General features: G+C 41.5%; 1 protein-coding gene across 1 annotated transcript in view; it reads right to left on the bottom strand.

Moving 5' to 3' along the window:
• ate1.S (arginyltransferase 1 S homeolog) overlaps positions 1-19,493 on the bottom strand; it is a gene marked incomplete in the record, with an annotated part of 61,964 nt that overhangs the window by 11,702 nt on the left and 30,769 nt on the right. The window contains 3 exon segments of the mRNA NM_001091649.1: positions 3,273-3,372; positions 4,932-5,113; positions 14,999-15,031. Coding sequence (NP_001085118.1) covers positions 3,273-3,372; positions 4,932-5,113; positions 14,999-15,031 — 315 coding nt within the window.

The raw sequence follows: 19,493 nt of genomic DNA, 5'->3' as shown, positions 1-19,493 counted from the left end.
TAAAGTACCCCTTGTTGGAAAATATGAGGATATTAGAAGTAACCTCGGAGTTCCATGACCTGTATAAAAGCAGTCGGCCGATGGTCATGGACTTATAATATCCTTATATTTTACAATAGGGGGTACATTATTCACTATATAATTAACAGGAAAACGTATCACAAGTGAACCACTACACCAACCTTACTTATTCAGATTAACTAAAGTTATAGTTTACTCAGAGCCACCATCATAAATCACGGGCCCCCTTATAATTTTAAAAAAAAAATTGGCGGCCAGGGTCCCACATAGAAGTTTTTAAAAAAACATTAGTTGTCAGGGCCCTATCAATAAGTAAAAAAAAAAAAAAAAAGGAAACAATGGCGCCAGTGCCACCTATAAAAGTTTAAAAAAAAAACATTGGTGGTCGTTACCCCCTACAAGTTAAAAAAAAAAATCATTGGTGGTCAAGGCCTCCCCATAAATAAATAAAAAAAACAGTGGCGCCAGGGCCAGCCATTCAGGTTTTTACAAAAACATGGGCAGTCAAGGCGCCCTACAAGTTTAAAAAAAATCATTGGTGGCCAGCCCCCCTATAAATTCAAAAAATAAATTGCACCATGGCCCCCCCATAAAAGCTTTTACAAAAACATTGGTTTCATCAGCCTCAAGACCCCTTTTATTGTGTTGCCTACAGTCCTAGAGGAGGGTAAACTCAAATTATTAATATGTCATCATTTTGCTTTAGGCTATGGTCATAAGAGACGATAAGGTTGCCGACTGCAACCGTATATACAGTAGCAAGCTCTGGTTAGGAGGTAGCACCAGCAGCCAAGCTAGAATATCACTTGTGAACTCACCTACTGAATTTGTTGGCACTATATAAATAAAGAGTTTGAAGTGAAAGTATCCGGCTGTACAGCATCCTTTCTAGCCTGGGCAATGACATCTTTAGTAATGGTGTGCAATTAAGAAAAGCCAATGGTTGGCTATAAACCAAAGCCCTGTAGGGCATTCAGCTAAAACCTAGCACTTGCTCAGAATTTTTGGTATGTGAATTCTTCCTCGCCTTCTGTAAAAACAAACCAAGGACTGTATATCCCAACACTTGCAGAGGAACCGAGAGCTCAGCTTTACACAGGACTTGACTTAAAAGAAGAAGGAAAGGTACCGAAGCAGTTTATTGTTAATAGGTTAGCCACAATAGTGCAAGCTATAACACTTGTTATTCTGCGGAATGCTTTACCATAAACGGCTCTAGACACTCTCTGTTTGTTTAGGATAGCAGCTGCCATATTCAGTTGGTGTGACATCACTTCCTGCCTGAGTTTCCCTGCTCAGTCATAGCTCTGGGCTCAGATTACAGCAGAGAGGGGAGGAGGGAGGGGGAGAGGAGCAAACTGAGCATGCTCAAGTCCTGGAGGTTTAAGATGAAAACAGGAAGTCTGATACAGAAGCCCATGAGTACACAATAGAAGGAAAGAAATGTGGTGTTTCTTTTGACAGAGGACTCAGAGCAGCATTACTTTGAGGGTTTACTGGTGTATTTATATAGACTTTTCTGATAAAGCTTACTTACTTTTAGCCTTTCCTTCTCCTTTAAGGAAACAGAATGCCAAGAAAGTGCATACAGCCTCTCACACTGTTGGGGAATATAAAGGACTTTATCCCCAATTCCTATAATCTGCTGTGCTGCCTGTGCACTCTTCACTTCATCTCCCTTTCCTGCACTATATCACCTCTCCCTGTTCCTTACATTGCCCGCAAGAATAAGGCAGAGCTCGGAAGAGAGATTTATTGGCTACTTGGTTGCAAATGATTCAAACGAGAGCAACATTTATTTGTAAGAGACTGTAGTTTTAGGGCAGTTTTAAATTCATATGAACCAGAGCCATTAATCCATAAACAGGCAGGGCAAGTCGACAATCTGTAACACAATACAAGGCTAAAACCTTTGACTGCACGTCCCATCGGTGTATTATAATAAGTATATTCACAAAATAACTTAAAGAAGGAAAAATCTCAGCAACAAACTTAATACTTACTGTTTTACACTTTAGCACAAACTAGTGAAATTAAACACTCAGGGGCAAATTCACTAAGCGCCGAACGCTAGCGTTAATTCGCTAGCGTTTGGCATTTTCGTTACATTTTCGCTAGCGACGAAACTACGCAAATTCACTAACTTGCGCAGTGTACTGAACGCTACCTTTTACGCTAGACTTCCTTCGCCACCTCAGACCAGGCGAAGCACAATAGAGTAGATAGGGATTGTTTCAAAAAAAGTCAAAATTTTTTCTAAGTCCCAAAAAACGCTGGCGTGTTTTCTACATTATGGGTGATAGGCTGAAAAAGATCGAAAAATTTTTTGGGGCTCCCCTCCTTCCCTGACTCATGGCAACTTACCTAGACAGTGGGCACATGTGTAGGGCAAAATAAAAATTTTATTTGCTGATTTGAAGGTTTTCTAGGCATTTGTAGTGCTGATATGTATTCCTCCATTGAAATTTGAATTTGGCGCCGTATGCAAATTAGCCTTCACTAGCGTAACTTCGCTTTACATAGCGAATCAACTCTAGCGCAACTTCGCAACCTTACGCTACCCCTGAGCGCAACTTCGGATTTTGTAAGATTCGGATCAGACAAGCACTTGGATTCCAGTGCTACACAATATGTTGGCGCTATATAAATACATGTTAATAATAATAATAATAAAATTCAGCTGAATCTTAATCCTGCTAAAAAAAAAGGATTCGGTGCATCCCAAGTTAAAACAAATATCTCACACCTCGTCAGGGACACTTAACCTAAAGTACATATTGCTCTAGGAAGAGGCCACCACAAGTGCCTGTAACTATTTATAAAATGTTCACGATTTTTTTTAGAACTAAATATATGTGGGAAAAAAAGTTTCTAAGAACAGCACTCTATAGTAAAAACCCATGTCCCACTGAGACACATTCAGTTACATTGAGAAGGAAAAACAGCAGCCTGCCAGAAAGCATTTCTCTCCTAAAATGCAGGCACAAGTCACATGACTGGGGGCAGCTGGGAAATTGACAATATGTCTAGCCCCATGTCAGATTTCAAAATTGAATATAAAAAAATCTGTTTGCTCTTTTGAGAAATGGATTTCAGTGCAGAATTCTGCTGGAGTAGCACTATTAACTGATGCGTTTTGAAAAAAACATGTTTTCTGATGACAGGATCCCTTTAAACTGCATTCAGAGATAGCCATGACTTTGTGGTTTAACACTTGTCCATTTAGGGTTCCAATCCGGCACTGAGCTTACCTTGTATCTCATTTTGGGGCAGGAATAAATGTAGAAGCCCATATAATAATAGCGCAGGTCGGCAGCCCTCTTCTGCAGCTCGCGAGTGAAAGCAATTTCTCTGTAAGAAAGAATTAAAGGGGTGGTTCGCCTTTATATAAACTTTAAGTATGTTAAAAAACGGCTAAATCTAAGCAACTTTTCAGTTGGTATTTACTGTTTATTTTTTATAGTTTTTTTTCTTTATTAATTTGGCACCTTCTTCTGAATTTTTTCAGCTTTCAAATGGGGGGTCATGGACTCCATCTAAAAAACAAATGCTGATGCATATAATACAAATGTATTGTTATTGCTACTTTTGTTTACCCATTTTTTCTCCTATTCAATTCCAGTCTCTTATTCAGATGATAAAAAATGAAAACCAATTGCAAATTGTCCCAGCATATGATTCTCTATATCATATCAAACGTTCACTCAAAGGGAATGTCATTAAAAGGAGAGGGATGTTTCTGTGGAGCACACTGGACATTAAATACACACTTTTAGGGATTCTCAGCAGTGGCACAAGTGGGCTTTAGGGGAACCATTTTTTATCCCTTATTGCTAGCTTTTGTTAATAAATTACTATTTATTTCCTGTTCTTTCATGGCTGAGCTGGGGATGGGGAAACGTCCAACGTTTAAAACACCTGCTACATCAGCCATTGGCAACCTCTCGAAAGAGAATAAGAACTCTAACTATGCTCTCTGATTAAATCTTTCTCCTTTACAGTAATGGCCCATGGGGGTTTTGATCCCCTGCCTGAATGTCGGGAAGATTGCAAACATCTCCAAATTGATCCCTGGACCTGTCCCATTGACTTAAAGGAGAAGGAAAGGTTAAAAACGAAGTAAGTTTTATGCAAATTAGGGGTGGGGAGGGAAATCGCGTGACTTTTCGTCACAAAACAGGGAAGTAAATTTTTTTCCCCTCCCACCCCGAATTTGCATATGCATATGCAAATTAGGATTCGGTTCGGTATTCGGCCGAATCTTTCACAAAGGATTCGGGGGTTTGGCCGAATCCAAAATAAATCCCTAATAAATACACCAGTAATGCTGCATTTCTTTCCTTCTATTGTGTACTCATGGACTTCTGTATCAGACTTCCTGTTTTCAGTTTAAACCTGCAGGGCTAGGGCTTGAGCATGCTCAGTTTGCTCCTTTCCTCCTCTCTTTCCCCTCCCTGCTGTAATCTGAACCCAGAGCTATGAGTGAGACAGGGAGAGACTCAGCCAGGAAATGACATAACACCTAGCTAATAGGGCAGCTGCTACCCTAAACAAACAGAGAGAGCTTCTAGAGCTGCAAAATAAATATAGTCTTATAGCTTGCATTATTGCTGCTAATCTAATTTTTTTTAAAAAAACTCCCTAGTCGAATTTGAAAGTTTTGACCATAAAAAATTTTTAATTTGAATTTTGAATTCCATCCTTAATAAATCTGCCCCTTGTGTGCCATTACCCTTTGTGAGCCTTTGCTGATAACACACAACTCAATCTCAAACATGATGTTTAGGTGTCACAAATACAGTGTTTTCACATAAAATGATGTTATGACAATGATTATACCCCCACAGCACAACTGGTACGTGCAGATTTTGGTTGGTATTACAAGAATAAGTCTCGACTATTTATCTCACCGTAAGGCAGAATAGACCCCAGGGGAAAGGAAGGCATAATCGGGATCGTAGTAAAGGTATACGGAGGAAACGCAATAAGGGAGGATGTCAATCACTCCAACTGCAATGATCTTTCCATCCAGCCAATATTGTTGGTGAAAGGAACCATAGCCACACGCAGGGCCATCCGGTCGAGTCTCCAGCTTTACAGAAAGAAATGGGGGAGAAAAACAGGATATTCAGACTGGAATATTTAAAGGAGTTTATACAGTGCACATGCCTTGTGATATGAATTAAAGCTTGGCCACAGACAGAAATGCAATAGCTCTAGCAGTTATCTTACATCTTCTGGCATTCAGCAAAGAAGTTGGACCTGAACCAAACATGCTCGGGTAGTACAAGTCTCGCAGGCAAGGCCTTGACCCGGACTAGTAATGCAATTATATGTAATCCGTAATTGAGGGTTCTATTTACACACAGGAATTCTCTTACACGTTGCTATGCAAGTTGCCCACATGGGGTAATTTATAAATAAGATGTTTTCCTATATAGGGAGCTCTATCGAATGAGTGTACAGGACAAATATAATAGCTCAAAGAAGAACTAAACCATCAAAATTAAGATGGTAAGTAATGCTGTGATATTACTGTACCAGCATGGAGGTGATGTATCTTGTTAGGCCATCTTTTCAGTGTCAGTGGCACTGCACATGCTCAGTGTGTTCTTGGCTGTTGTTAACAATCTAAGCCTAGGGGTGATCAGAAATCATAACCCCAAAGCCAGTTGACCCTGAGTGAGTAGCAATTCTGCCTTTCTGTTGGGGTCCTGAGTTTGATTCAACCAGGTATCTGACTGCAAGGAGTTTGTATGTTCTTACAAGGTCTCCAGATACTCTGGGTCTGGTTAATTGACTCCCTACTGTGTGTAAATGTGATAGGAACCTTAGATTGTAAACTCCTTTGGGGCAGGGATTAATGTATACTCTATAAAGCACTGCGGTATATGTCAGCACTATATAAAAACCAGGCAATAATAAACAAAGTTATATCTGTCATTGAAGCTGGTGCTACAGATATTATTATTTGTATTATTACTTTTATATTATACATATGAGATATTGTGAGTGGGTCCCTAAGCTCACGTTAAGTGACAGCAGCCCAGAGCATGTGCAGTGAATCAGAAGAAAAAAAGATGGGGAGCTACTGGGGCATCTTTGGAGACACAGATCTTCCCTGCTAAAGGACTGTGGGGCCTCAGCCAGGTAAAAAACTAAATCCTATTAAACAAGTAGCATTTTTGGCTTTGTTGGTTCTAATGACAATTTAATATAAGCTTCCTCATATTGAAGTAAGAAACTTTCTAAATATGAAAAAATTCTGTACTGTTTTTGAAATAATCAAGTTTATATTCACTATTCCTCTTTCAGCATCTGTTTCTCTTCCTTCTGTCTTCATGCAGCAGTTGGGTACCAGATATTCACTGACAGTAAGATCCAATATATCTTATAGGGGGGCTCCTTTTGCCTAGAAGATGTATTAGAGCTCACTCTATTAAACTCACCAGACATCATGTCTCTCTACATGCAGAATTTGTGCAAAAGGCAATTTTGTTTGCACTGGAATCAGTTATTTGAATGAGCTCTAATTTGTCTGCTAGGAAAGGAGCCCCCCTATAAGATTGGATCTTACTGTCAATGATTATCTGACACCCAACTGCTGCATGAAGAGAGAATGAAGAGAAACAGATGCTGAGAGAGGAATAGTGAACATAAACTTGATTATTTCAGAAACAAGTCCGAATATTTAATTGATTGTATTTAGAAAGTTTCTTATAACAGTATGCTGAAGCTTATATTACATTTTCGCGATAGTTCCCCTTTTAACTTTTAGTATGTTATAGCCAATTCTAAGTAACTTTTCAGTTGGTCTTTTTATTTAATTTAGTTGGTTCAAAAGTTAGTTCAAAGGTGAAGAACCCATTTAATTGACAAGTGTAATTGTAGTTGTGGGTTGGTGGGATACTGTAATGGGAAAAAGCATTTTTTTCAAAATGAATCATTTTGAAAAGTTAATAGTGCTGCTCCAGCAGAATTCTGCACTGAAATCTATTTCTCAAAAGAGCAAACAGATTTTTTTATATTCAATTTTGAAATCTGACATGCGGCTAGACATTTTGTCAATTTCCCAGCTGCCCCAAGTCATGTGACTTGTGCTCTGATAAACTTCAATCACTCTTTACTGCTGTATTGCAAGTTGGAGTGATATCACCCCCCTCCCTTTTTCCCCCCAGCAGCCAAACAAAAGAACAATGGGAAGGTAACCAGATAACAGCTCCCTAACACAAGATAACAGCTGCCTGGTAGATCTAAGAACAGTACTCAATAGTAAAAACCCATGTCTCACCGAGACACATTCAGTTACATTGAGAAGGAAAAACAGCAGCCTGCCAGAAAGCATTTCTCTCCTAAAGTGCAGCACAAGTCACATGACTGGGGTCAGCTGGGAAATTGACAAAATGTCTAGCCCCATGTCAGATTTCAAAATTGAATATAAAAAAATCTGTTTGCTCTTTTGAGAAATGGATTTCAGTGCAGAATTCTGCTGGAGTAGCACTATTAACGGATTCATTTTGAAAAAAACATATTTTCCAATGACAGGATCCCTTTAAGGCAGCAGCACAGACAGCAGATGGGGAGTCTTTGCTAAATAAGAAGCGGGCGGCTGTGATTTATTGCAGCTTAATTGTGGAACAGCGTGAAATACACAATGCATAGGAATGAAAGGCCCCAACACGTGGGTAGGATTAAGGAAGAATTTGCCATTTCAAACATATATTAATAACTTTTTTACAGCCAAAGCGGCCCCGTATCAACTAACAATGCTGGGCTGGTCCCTCTGGCAGGGAAGGGTTTAAGAAAACTTGTATTAATGTAATATGGTACAAAATGCGTTTAGTCATGTCATTTCTGTTGATTTGTGGTGACTTATGATGAAAGAATGCGGTGTAGCGCTGCACTTGGCAAGGTTCTGAGTATAGTAAACCTTTGTCTGAACATGAGCTTATCTACATTAATCTGGGGAGAGAAGTGAAGTGGCTGCCATACAGATATCTATTTCCCCCATGCAACCCTGTCTGCTTTTGGGCCGAGCTCCACCCACTATTTTCAGGGTCACGCTGATCACTAAATTAAAAGTTAATAACTGTTGGGCTGAGGGTAGTAAGAGTGAAGTGATAGAGTAACGACGCACCCTTCTGGAGAACAGGTGGTACTGAAAAACCAAGCAACAATATATTTATTATACGGTAATTGATTTTTTACTCACAGTTCATTGCATTTCTACTCTATTCTTGAATCAACAGCTATCTGGCCCATCCAAAGATCTTAAGGTGGCCATAGACTAGCTTTAGCCTAGGGCCAGACAATATGGATTCTCTGCAGGGGAGAATCTACTGCCCGCTGTTCCCAGGCCCGGATTTGTGGAAAGGCCACCTAGTCCCGGGCCTAGGACGACAGGATTTTAGGGGGGGGCGACACGCTGTCCAACCACAACCACATTGGTTCAAAAACACTGGGAATGAGCTGAAGATACAATAATTTTTTTAATTCCCGTGCACCAATCCCCATTGCTCTGGTCCAGATGATAAAAGTTTGCACGGCTAAAGGGGAGGGGAAAGGGGCGACGAACGGCAGTGGGCCTAGGGGCTCCCACTATTTAAATCTGGCCCTGGTTGCTGCCCTTTTTTTTCGGTAGGCGGAGCAGGTGCCTGTGAAAAATTTCATGTTTCAGCGCAGAAATCTGCCTGCACCCAAGCGAAGACAATGCTTCCAGCGCAGTAGATTCTCCGCAGGCCAAGATCCGCAATCCTCTGGCCCTAGCCTTGAGAAACAGCCTCCCAAACGAATATCTGATCAGGGCTTGCTCCGAAATCAATGGGACAGTTGTATTCCTCTTCTGCATATTTGGTGACTGGGCATCACCAGCTTAAAGCTAATGTCACAATGTTTCTCCACCTGATTCCATCCTGCCCTGTTGCCATAAATGTTAATAGCACTCTGTAGGCCATTAATAATTGATCTCTGCCTGTATAAAGGCACCTTAACTTTAGATCAGCACTAAGAGAAGGATCCAGTCTCTTTTCTACAATTAGCAATACTCCAATACTCTATGGAGCAAATTTACTAAAGGGCGAAGTGGCTAACGCTGGCGAAAATTCGACAGCGTGACGTCATTTTGCCACTTTGCCGATTTACTAAGGGTCCCTAAAGATAGACTCTAGCGCTACTTTGCACTCTAACGCCATGCGAATTTTCGCACTGGCGAATGGACGTAACTATGCAAATTCACTAAGATGTGGATTTTCCTGAACGTTACCTCTTGCGCCGGACTTGCCTTCGCCACCTCAGACCAGGCAAAGTGCAATAGGGTAGACGTCAGTGGGCGTGTCTGTGACGCCAGTGGGCGGACCCGTGATGTCAGTGGGCGGGGCTATTACGCGGCGATCAGCCGATCACCGTGTCAGTCAAGGGAATCCCGCCCGGTTTTCCTTATTTGGAAAACCGGCCAGAAAGTATAGACCCGGGCAGCCCCTCAAAATACCGGGCTGTCCGGGTCAAAACCGGACAGGTGGCAACCCTATGTGTAGGGCAATATAACAACTCTATTTTATTTTATTAAGGTTTCCTGGCCTTGTGTAATGTCATGTAGTTACTGCAACATATACGTCCATTGTACTTTAACTTCATGCCGTATGCTAATTAGGAATCGGTAGAGTAACTTCAAACTGCTTATCGTATTATCGCTAGCGCAATTTCGCAGCATTCAGAACCCTGGAAGCAACCTTGGATTTTCGTGAATTAGCGTTGTCCTGGCGAATATACGCCTGGCGAAGTGTTGCGATGTCAGTGAAGCCATCGCTTGCGCAATTTGGGAGGTAAGTAAATTTGCCCCTATGGGTCCCATATCTTTTCGAATTTTCTAGGGCAACCTCTAGCTAGGTAGGTAAGTTTAATGGATAGAAGGGCTTTGTTAATTAGATTGATCCATTGAGCTACTGAGGGAGGGTTGTTGCCCATCCAACCCATAATTCATAATCACCGAGTTCCTATATCCCCCGCCATGTACTATTGTTCCCAAATGTGATGTACGTTGTGTGACAGCTGGAAAAATGAGTAAAAAATATAAAACATGTGAAGCCTTAATTGAAAGAGAATTTCAGTCATAGAGCTGACAGAGATGTGGATGTGGGGCAGGGGAGGCCTGGATGCCTGACTAGGCCTCAGAGGGCCGGAGACACAAAAGGAAGTAGCCTGCTAAGGATTGACGAGGTGATAAAAAGCCTTTCCCTATAAAAGACTAATGAGCTGTATTAAGTCCTTAGCTGTGCAGGAATGTACTGAAGGCCAGACAGACACATGGATGTGCTCAAGTACCTCAGTCCATCAAATTATCAGTGTAATTACTGGAGCGTTTACCATTTACGACAGGGGACAGGGAGCGATTAACCCTTTTCAGAGCAATCATAAACCCAGCACAAGAGTAGAGACAGGTGCAACGTAGAGCTTTGCTGGACTAAATGGCAGGATATGTAGTTCAGCAGCCGCTGGGTAAGGCACAGGCTGCAGACTAGACTATAATGCATGTTTTAGTAAACAGAAAAGTCTGCGTCCATGTTTATTTTTGTAAACTACCATTAGTTTTAACAATGGCTGAATATTTTCTCAGGTAATGTTCTGCTTCACTTTCCTATTTAATTATAATAATGTACAGCGGGTGCACCCAAACCCACAGGAGCAGCTAGCATGGGTTTGGCTTGGTGGCAGGACACTTTACCTTGCGAGGCCGCATATCCTTTTGGTGATGTCATTTGTGAGCCCCCCTTCCATGACATCAGCAGCAGGCGCAACATTAACAATTAGGGCTTCCCATTATGGCTTCATATTTAACATAATTAACCGCACCTACATCCCTCTGTGAATGAGCCACCCTATAGGGCATCTCGTGGGTAGGCTTGCCACCTGTTCGGTTTTGACCCGAACATTTCGGTTTTTCTAAGGCCTGTTCGGGTCTCAAGTTTCTGTTCGGTTTTGAGCCTTGTGAAAACCGAACACTCCAATAAATTATCAAGTGAGGTTCCTGTCTTATTACAAAAGAAACAACAAAAATGAGCAAATGAATTGAAAATAAGAAACTGTTTTTCATTGCTGTATTTCAGAGCTTTCTGGATAACTGATTTCTGTAGAATAGATCCAATACCTATAATTAAAGGATTGGGCTTACTCATCATAGATAATAGATAGGGTTGCCACCAGTGTGGTTTTGAACTGGACATCAAAAGTTTCTGTCCGGTTTACAACACTGAGAAAACTGGAGGGAAATCCAGCCAGTTGGGTCTAAGCGATGCAATAACCCCGCCCTGGCGCCATAACTCCACCTACTTCATTGTGTCTGCTTCTGTCACCACTGCTCCACCCCCTTTGTTCGGGTTTAGGTGCCAGCAAAGGCTGGTGGGCGAAAATATTATCCCCAAACAATGATGTGGGATAATAGAGCCCACGCTCTGGTTGGGGGTAACAGCTTTTTTGTTTAAATTACCCCCTGTCAGTGCACTGGGAGTGAGCTCCCGGTGCGAGCGGCCATGTCAGTTAAAGCACATGTGCAAATGCGCGTCTGACATCACGTGCATGCACATATTAATCAAGTTGCGGTATTCTCATTATGCACATGCATGTGCCCCAACATGGCTGCTCGTAAAGAGAACTCCCTTCAACTGTCGGTGGCCTAGCACTGGCGGGGGGCAATTAAAAAAAAAAGACTGCTACCCCCAACTGGAGTGCGGGCGATATTACCCCGCACCTTTGGTTGAGGATAATATATTTAGCCAACAGGTGCACTTAAACAGAAAAAAAATGAGCTTCTCCCATTTCCCCAATGGCTGGCTGTTTCTCAAGCTTACAGATAAGGATGAGTATAGTGTGCAGGGAAGGGTCTAACTGGGGCAAACTATAATGATCATTTTTTTTCTCTTCATTGCTCTGAAGATCGCTCAGGAAGAAGCCATTGAGGCGAAACGCGTAAGCGGCACTACGTGTGTTCGGTGCAGAAGCGACCCTTCTATTTGCGCATGGAACTCTGAGGGACGCCGAGGAGCCTTAGCGTTATCTGGGATGCACACAGAAATTTTTTAATGCGGCTACAAAGAAACTGTAATTTTGAATTTTTATTAAACCGTTTAAGTCATTCTGCACATGCTGTTTTTATCTCTCTATATGAATAACGGAGGAGGATCCCAGAACACGGAATAGAATATCCCTAACTCCCCGTCTTGACTCACGTCTGGTGAGTGTATGGTGCCACTGGAGGCACTAGGATCCCAGTGGTTATACCTTTTGATTTCTCTTTCCTAGATAATAATCCTTTCGTCCACCCCTAAGTTACGTGTGAACGTTACAATCTATTGGGGTCACGGAAAAGTCAAAAAATTCCACAAACGGATTGTATATATATTTTTAATTACACACCCAAGGGCAAAAGTAACACTGGTGTTTGTGAATTCTTTTTTAACATAGTTAGGAGAGCCTAAAGATTTGCTGGACTTTTTGGGGGAAACCGTAATTTCCTTGGACTTTTACTGACTTTGGCGTGTATTTGACTGTATATTCCCCATTTCAGTCAATAAGCAAAAGACATTTTTTCAAAACCGAAGACTGAATTATCAATTTTACACATAGAAATGGCAGCATTTTAGTGAGAAAACAGAAAACATTTAGCTATCGGAGGAGCGTGTCGTTCCATCGCATCCTTAATTTTTAAATGTTCGCAAATAAAGTAAACTATAAGAAAAGTGACAGCAGAAAGAACTGCCAAATATTTCCTATTGCCATGATTGATGCTGTGTTTCATACTAAGCAAAGACACAGGGAAAATGCAACTGTGTTTTGAGCCAACGAGAGTGAGTTCACTTCACAGCAGGATATTTATCCCTGCAAATCATTTTCCTGCAATTTAGACATCTGATTCTGATCAGCAGCTTTGCGGATATTTATTACGCCGTTAACTTATTATTACATGTGTGCAATTTTTCAGATAAAGTTTTTTCAGCAGAGCTATGCATCTCATTGGTTGATGGTTGCATACGTTAAATAGGAAGTTCTTTTTAAAACTAACATTTAGAAAAACCCTGTTCAAGTTCTCAAACTTTTCTGGAGGTGGGGGGATGCATTCTTTTTCCCCACTGTTTACTTTTATTGCCAACAATTTGTTTAGACACAAAACCATTATTTTACCTGACTTCCCCATAGATGGTCATTGTAAGAACATTTTAGATTGGCGCAATAACATTTTTATCAGCTGTCCAAACCTTTTTTCTTTTTTAAATCAGAATCTCTTATTTATAAAGGTATGGGACCAGTTATACAGAATTCTTGGAACCTGGGGTTTTACTGATAACAGATCTTTCTGTAATTTGGATCTTCATATCTCCAGTCTACTAGAAAACATGTAAACATTAAATAAACCCAATAGTTTGCTTCTATTCAGGATGAATTATATCTTAGATTGGATCAAGTACAAGCTACTGTTTTATTATTACAGAGAAAAAGTAAATCAGTTTTAAAAAATGTGTATTAAATGGGAGTCAGCCTTTCCGTAGTTGGGAGCTTTCTGGCTAATGGGTTTCCGGATAACGGAGCCAATACCTGTATAGCACTGTCACGTTTATTGAGCACTTTATACTCTGTGGAAAACAATGGCTTGGCCACCTAAGAGTAGGCAAACTGTTTTCTGAATGACGTAAATCTCTATACTGAAACTATAGATAGTAAAATTATACAAATAAAAACTAAACGTTATAGTATATTGCATGTATAGGAAAAATATTCAAATTAAAATGCATCTTTTTTTTTTTTTTTTTACAGCGTAAATATCTACAATAAATAATATAATAATATCTACACCAAATGCAGGTTGGGGATTTGGGCAAATAAAAGGGAATCTGTCGTCAGTTAAAGAACTCAATCGCGTTTCAAACTCAAACCTCAAGATTCAGCCACCATATGTTCAGCTGAATCAAACCCTTAAAAAACATGTTAAAAATGTAAAGATCTGGACCAATTAAAACACTAAATTTAGGTTCTTGACCAATGCATTTTTTTATTTTACCCAAATTTGAATATGCAAATTATAGTTCAGGTTTGGATAGATTCTGTGCACCTATAAACTTTAGTATTGCCTCTCAGAGTGACATGGATAGAGTGATATAATTAGGGATGCACCGAATCCAGGATTCTGCCTTTTTCAGCAGGGTTTGGATTCGGCCGAATCCTTGTGCATGGCCGAACCGATTCCAAATCCTAATTTGCATATGTAAATTGTGGGGAGAGCGGGATTTCACGTGACTTTTGTTACAAAACAAGTAAGTAAACCAATTTTTTTCCACTTTTTCCTTTCCCGCCCCTAATTTGCATATGCAATTAGGATTCGGTTCGGTATTTGGCCAAATCTTCCAAGATGGATTCGGGGATTCGGCAGAATCCAAAATAGTGGATTCGCATACCTCCCAACATTTTGGAAGTAAAAAGAGGGCCAAAAAATTTTTTCCGACACGTAGCGCAGCAAATTTTTGACCACACCACTTTCTGTGGCCACACCCCCTAATTACCATGTTTGTTTTACAAAATTTGGCAGGTTATGAAAGTTTGAAAATATTTCTCCTTATCTAAACTGTGTTTTTGTGTCTCAAAATTGTTACAAAGTATCTTATTTGCACCTGTTAGCTGTTCTGGGCTCTCTGCTAAAAGCCAATTAAGTGAGAAACTTTGTTTCTTTTTCTGGCTGTTCAGTGCAGAGAAAAGAGGGACTTTCCAGTACAAATGAGGGACTGCGGGTTGAGCTGTCAAAAGAGGGACTGTCCCTCCGAAAAAGGGACAGTTGGGAGGTATGGATTCGGTGCATCCCTAGCTATAACTCTATACAGCAACAACACAGCAAAGGCTGCATGGACCGACAATCCTACTCCAAATTCAGGAAGACATACATAGTAGCCAAGTAGCCATTGAAATAACATTGAAAATGCAATACGCAGAACCTTACCTCCAGTGGAGAATCACAGAGGAACCGGGTGAACTTAACAGGAAAATAAAACCCAACAGGGGAATGGAGAGAGAAGAGAAAAACAGTTAGTTTCCCACTGGCAATTTTGCTTGATAATATATAAATGTACATTTAGATGTAGGCGCGTTCATATATTGCCCAGTGTTAAAATGCCTGCGTGTAACTTAAAACGTGTTGTGTAAATTATCCGTTTCATCTTATTTGATTGTTGCAGTTTATTGTGTAAACCGAATATTCCTTCTTGGCATATTTGTACTTGAATTTCAGTGGGAGTTGACCCAAGATGGCTGGCAAATATATATGGCAAGAAAAACATGTTTTGCTTCCCCTTAACTTCTGGGGATCAGCTCTGTTGCCATCAGCAGATGCAATTAAGTTGAATTCACAATTAATATGGGTTCAGTATTGCTGAAAGGGAGAAAGCATGTAGCAGTCGTGGTAGCGGAAATCACACATAATTTGGAATACAGCGAGAATGCTCCATGGCGCTCAGACCTTCCCAGTGTCTGTCATTAGCCAGAACACGGTTCAGTCAGGGAATGTGCATTGCTGTTTCCTATCTGTTAAGGCAGGGGTCCCCAACCTTTTTTTACCCGTGAGCCACATTCAAATGTAAAAAGAGTTGGAGAGCAACACAAGCATAAAATAGTCCCTTGGGGTGCCAAATAAGGGCTGTGATTGGCTCTTTGGTTGCCCCTATGTGGACTGGCAGCCTACAAGAGGCTCTACTTGGTACTATACTTAGTTTTTATGCAATTAAAACTTGCTTCCAAGCCCAGAATTCAAAAATAAGCTTCTGCTTTGAGGACACAGAGAGCAACATCCAAGGGGTTGGAGAGCAACATGTTGCTCGCGAGCTACTGGTTGGGGATCACTGTGTTAAGGGAACCCTCCAAATAACCTTTTGTCTCTGTGTTCTTTTCGCCCAATTAGCAATGGATGCTGCCAGATTTCACGCAGAGGCAGCGGCTGCCGAGCCGGGCTCTCACAATGATTAAGAACAGGAATGTGCTCTCTTTCCAATGGGAACATCCTGGCCCTGCTTTCATACAAAGTACATATAAACACAGCCATTATACAGCAAGAGCAGCTCTCCTTCCAGGTGTCACATCCCACTGTGTTCCTTTTTGTGATCATTTCTCTACATTATAGGAGAACTTGATGGTCCTGGGCTCATCGGAATATGGACCCCACTGGTGACCACAGAAAGGAGCAAGATATGCTGTGCCATGGATCTCTCCAGGAGGCGAGAGAGAGAGAGAGAGAGAGAGAGAGACAGAGAGAGAGAGGCATTGGGTCAACTTTATTGGGATCCTACAGGAGGACACAATTATTAACAAGGTTGATGACCAGCCAAAAGACTCCTGAGCGAATCTCATAGAAGGCCCACACACTGCTTAGAGCAGGGGTGTCCGACATTTTGGCTTTCCCTGGAAAAAGAAAAATGTTCTGGGGTCTCACTTTGAAATACACACAAACACTAACTTTTGATTAATTTTATTGTAAAAGTAAAAGAAAAGAGGGATTTTTGACATTGCGTTTGAGAAACTAATGTATCAATATCTGGTTGAATGGAAGTAGTTGCAATTCTCAGTGAATCCTCAAGGTGCTCATCAGATAATTTGGTTCTAATTTTACGCTTAGTGTGTTCATTCTTGACAAAAGTTGCTCGCAAATGTAGGCGCCTGCATACAGGACCGCCATCAGAAATCACAGGGCCCCATACGACAAAATTTCCTGGGCCCCCTGGGCTGCGCTCACCGCAAGCCCCACCTACAGGTCCGTCCTCCCCACCCCAGAGGTCCGCCCCCCACCACACAGTAAAAAAACAAAAAAAGAGTATTGGTGGCTAGGGTTTCCACATGTTAATAAAAAAAACATTTGTTGCCAGGGCCCCCCCATTAAAACATATTGGTGGCTAGGACCCCACATGAGAAAAAAAAGTTGGTGGCCAGGCCCCCCCCCATTATAAGAAAATTGGTGGCCAGGGCCCCTTAAACGTCCATGCCTTCACGAAGTCAGCAGCTCTCAGAAAGATGGGGGGCCCGGCTAATCAAGTAAGTGAGGCATGGCCGGCCCCCCTTACCCTCGGGCCCCCTACAACTCTCCCCCTGCATATATCCATAGCATATCGGGCGATACCGCTGAAGAACGCTTACCTGCCTTTGTAAGTAACCAAACGCTCACTTGTTAACTGCTTTTCCTGCTCTAGGAAGCCCCAACCGCACACCCCATGTAAAATTTAAAGCACACAATTAGCGACCACATACATACGTAACATGGCATTTCCTGGATTGGCGGAAATTCAAGATGGGCCTCATTAATAGCCATTTTGGGCCGCATGCGGCCCTCGGGCCACAGGTTGGACATCACTGGTTTAGAGCTACCAGAAAAATTGCCCATTTTAATGCAGTGCACAACATGGAAATCCATCTACACTTTATTTCGTCAACTTGTCTCTGGAAATACCTTCTGGGGCAACATCAGAATCACAACAATAAGTCATACGGATGGCAAAATGCTAAAAAAAAAATCTGCCATTTCCCTTTTTTAATCTCCCAACATATACCGTAGCGCTATACAATACCGGGATCCTTACATCATTCTATGGAGGGCCCTGTATATCTTGTGTTTCGGGCTACTGTGTGAAAACCCTTCTATTGCTCAAGGTGAACTTGAACTCCACGGCTTTTACACTCAAATTTGGAACTGGAGAGCGACAAGTACGGTTAAAAAAATAGAATAAATTCCACCCTTGGACTAACAGGCTGCATTATCTCAGCACATAGCCAGCTCACATATACCTGTACAAACAAAGCTCTTGTATAAATAAATACCTATATTCTGACCTCTAAAGCTACGGCTCAATGATGTGTCACAGAGCAAGGATTCCAGGAATAAGAGCAATACATATTCTACCCGGAAGGCGCCGTGTCACACAGAGAAATATCACTTTATGGACAAAAAAAAAGAGCCATAAATAAAGAACAATTAAAACAATAAAGGGTCGGCAAGACCCTTGTTGGAGACCCGATACTAAGCAGGTTACAGTTGTAATGTCTGCAAGCCATTAATCTAGGAAGGGTCACAAAATTCACTTTATAGAGCGCCAGCAACAGAACCGAAACAACACTGCAGATCTCTGTTCTGTTTCCTCCACACATTTATTGTTATTCCTACTTTTTTAGTAAAGATTTTTTTCTGTTCAGGCCCTCTCCTATTCATACTCCAGTCTCTTATTCAAACCAGTGAATGGTTGCTAGGATAATTTGGGCCCTGGCAACCAGATTGCTGAAAATAGCAAACTGGAGAGATGCCGATGAAAAAGCGAATAAAAAGTGAAACAACTCAAAAACCACAAATAATAAACAAGACGAAAGCCAATTGCTCTCTCTACGTTGTACTAAAAGTTAACTCAAAGGCGAACAGCCCCTTTAAGCCATCTTTTACAAGTAGCTGAATCAAAAGGTGGTTAAACCTAGAAAGCTTTGGTGGGCCTAAAGCAGAACTAAATATCACCCCTCCCCCACTGGGCCAACAACTGGATCACAAAGGGGAACCCATGCTGACCCATCAGTTGAGGGCTGATTTTCCTCCTACAAACCCATATCTATTGAGCCCCCATTTGATACTGATCAGAAAGGGGAAGATTTTAAACACCTTAAAGGGATACTGTCATGGAAAAACATGTTTTTTTTCAAAACGCATCAGTTAATAGTGTTGAGCTGCCCATAGATGTTGAGATTTTTAAAAGATCAGATCCTCATCGTGAGACCACGATATTCTCGGAATGATCGTATGAATTGACCATCAACTAAAAAGACCAATTTGCCAGGAAAACAAAGGGGAGCTGCCTGCTTGGCCCTGCAAACATAGATAGATTGCACTGGGACCGACAAAGATTTTTTGACCTGGCCGATCAATTTCCTGACAGATGTCGGCTGAAAAATCGTAAGATGTACGATCGTTCGAATCCCACTAACCGCACGATAATTTCGAAGGATTGGTCGGACTTCCCTAAAATCGGTCGTTTGGCAAGAAGAATCGTCGCGTCTATGAGGAGCTTTACTCCAGCACACTTCTGCACTGAAATCCAGTTCTCAAAAGAGCATTTTGAAATTTGACATGGGGCTAGACATATTGTGAGTTTCCCAGTCCCAACACCTTTTATGTACATCTCTGAAATAGCAGCACATTGCGGACAAGCTGGACAAACGCCACAATAACGTCTCCCAGTATTTCCCCACAATGCATTTTTATATTTTGCTGCCAAACAAACCCAGCGTCAAAGGAGCTTTATACTTGGATCGTGTCCGACCGGCCACCTGCCCTACATTTGAACTGGGAACATTGGCTACAGCCAGGCAAGGTCTGCGGTTGCCAATACAGCCCCAGATTGGTAGGGCGCTTCTACTGAGTAAAGGTGGCCATACACAGGCAGATTAAAGCTGCCGATATCGGTCCTTTAGACTGA

This window comes from Xenopus laevis, chromosome 7S, assembly GCF_017654675.1.
Source record: "Xenopus laevis strain J_2021 chromosome 7S, Xenopus_laevis_v10.1, whole genome shotgun sequence".
In the NCBI taxonomy this organism is placed as follows: domain Eukaryota; kingdom Metazoa; phylum Chordata; class Amphibia; order Anura; family Pipidae; genus Xenopus; species Xenopus laevis.
The sequence above is the reverse complement of the archived record's forward strand: the minus strand, read 5'-3'. Positions and strand labels throughout refer to the sequence as shown.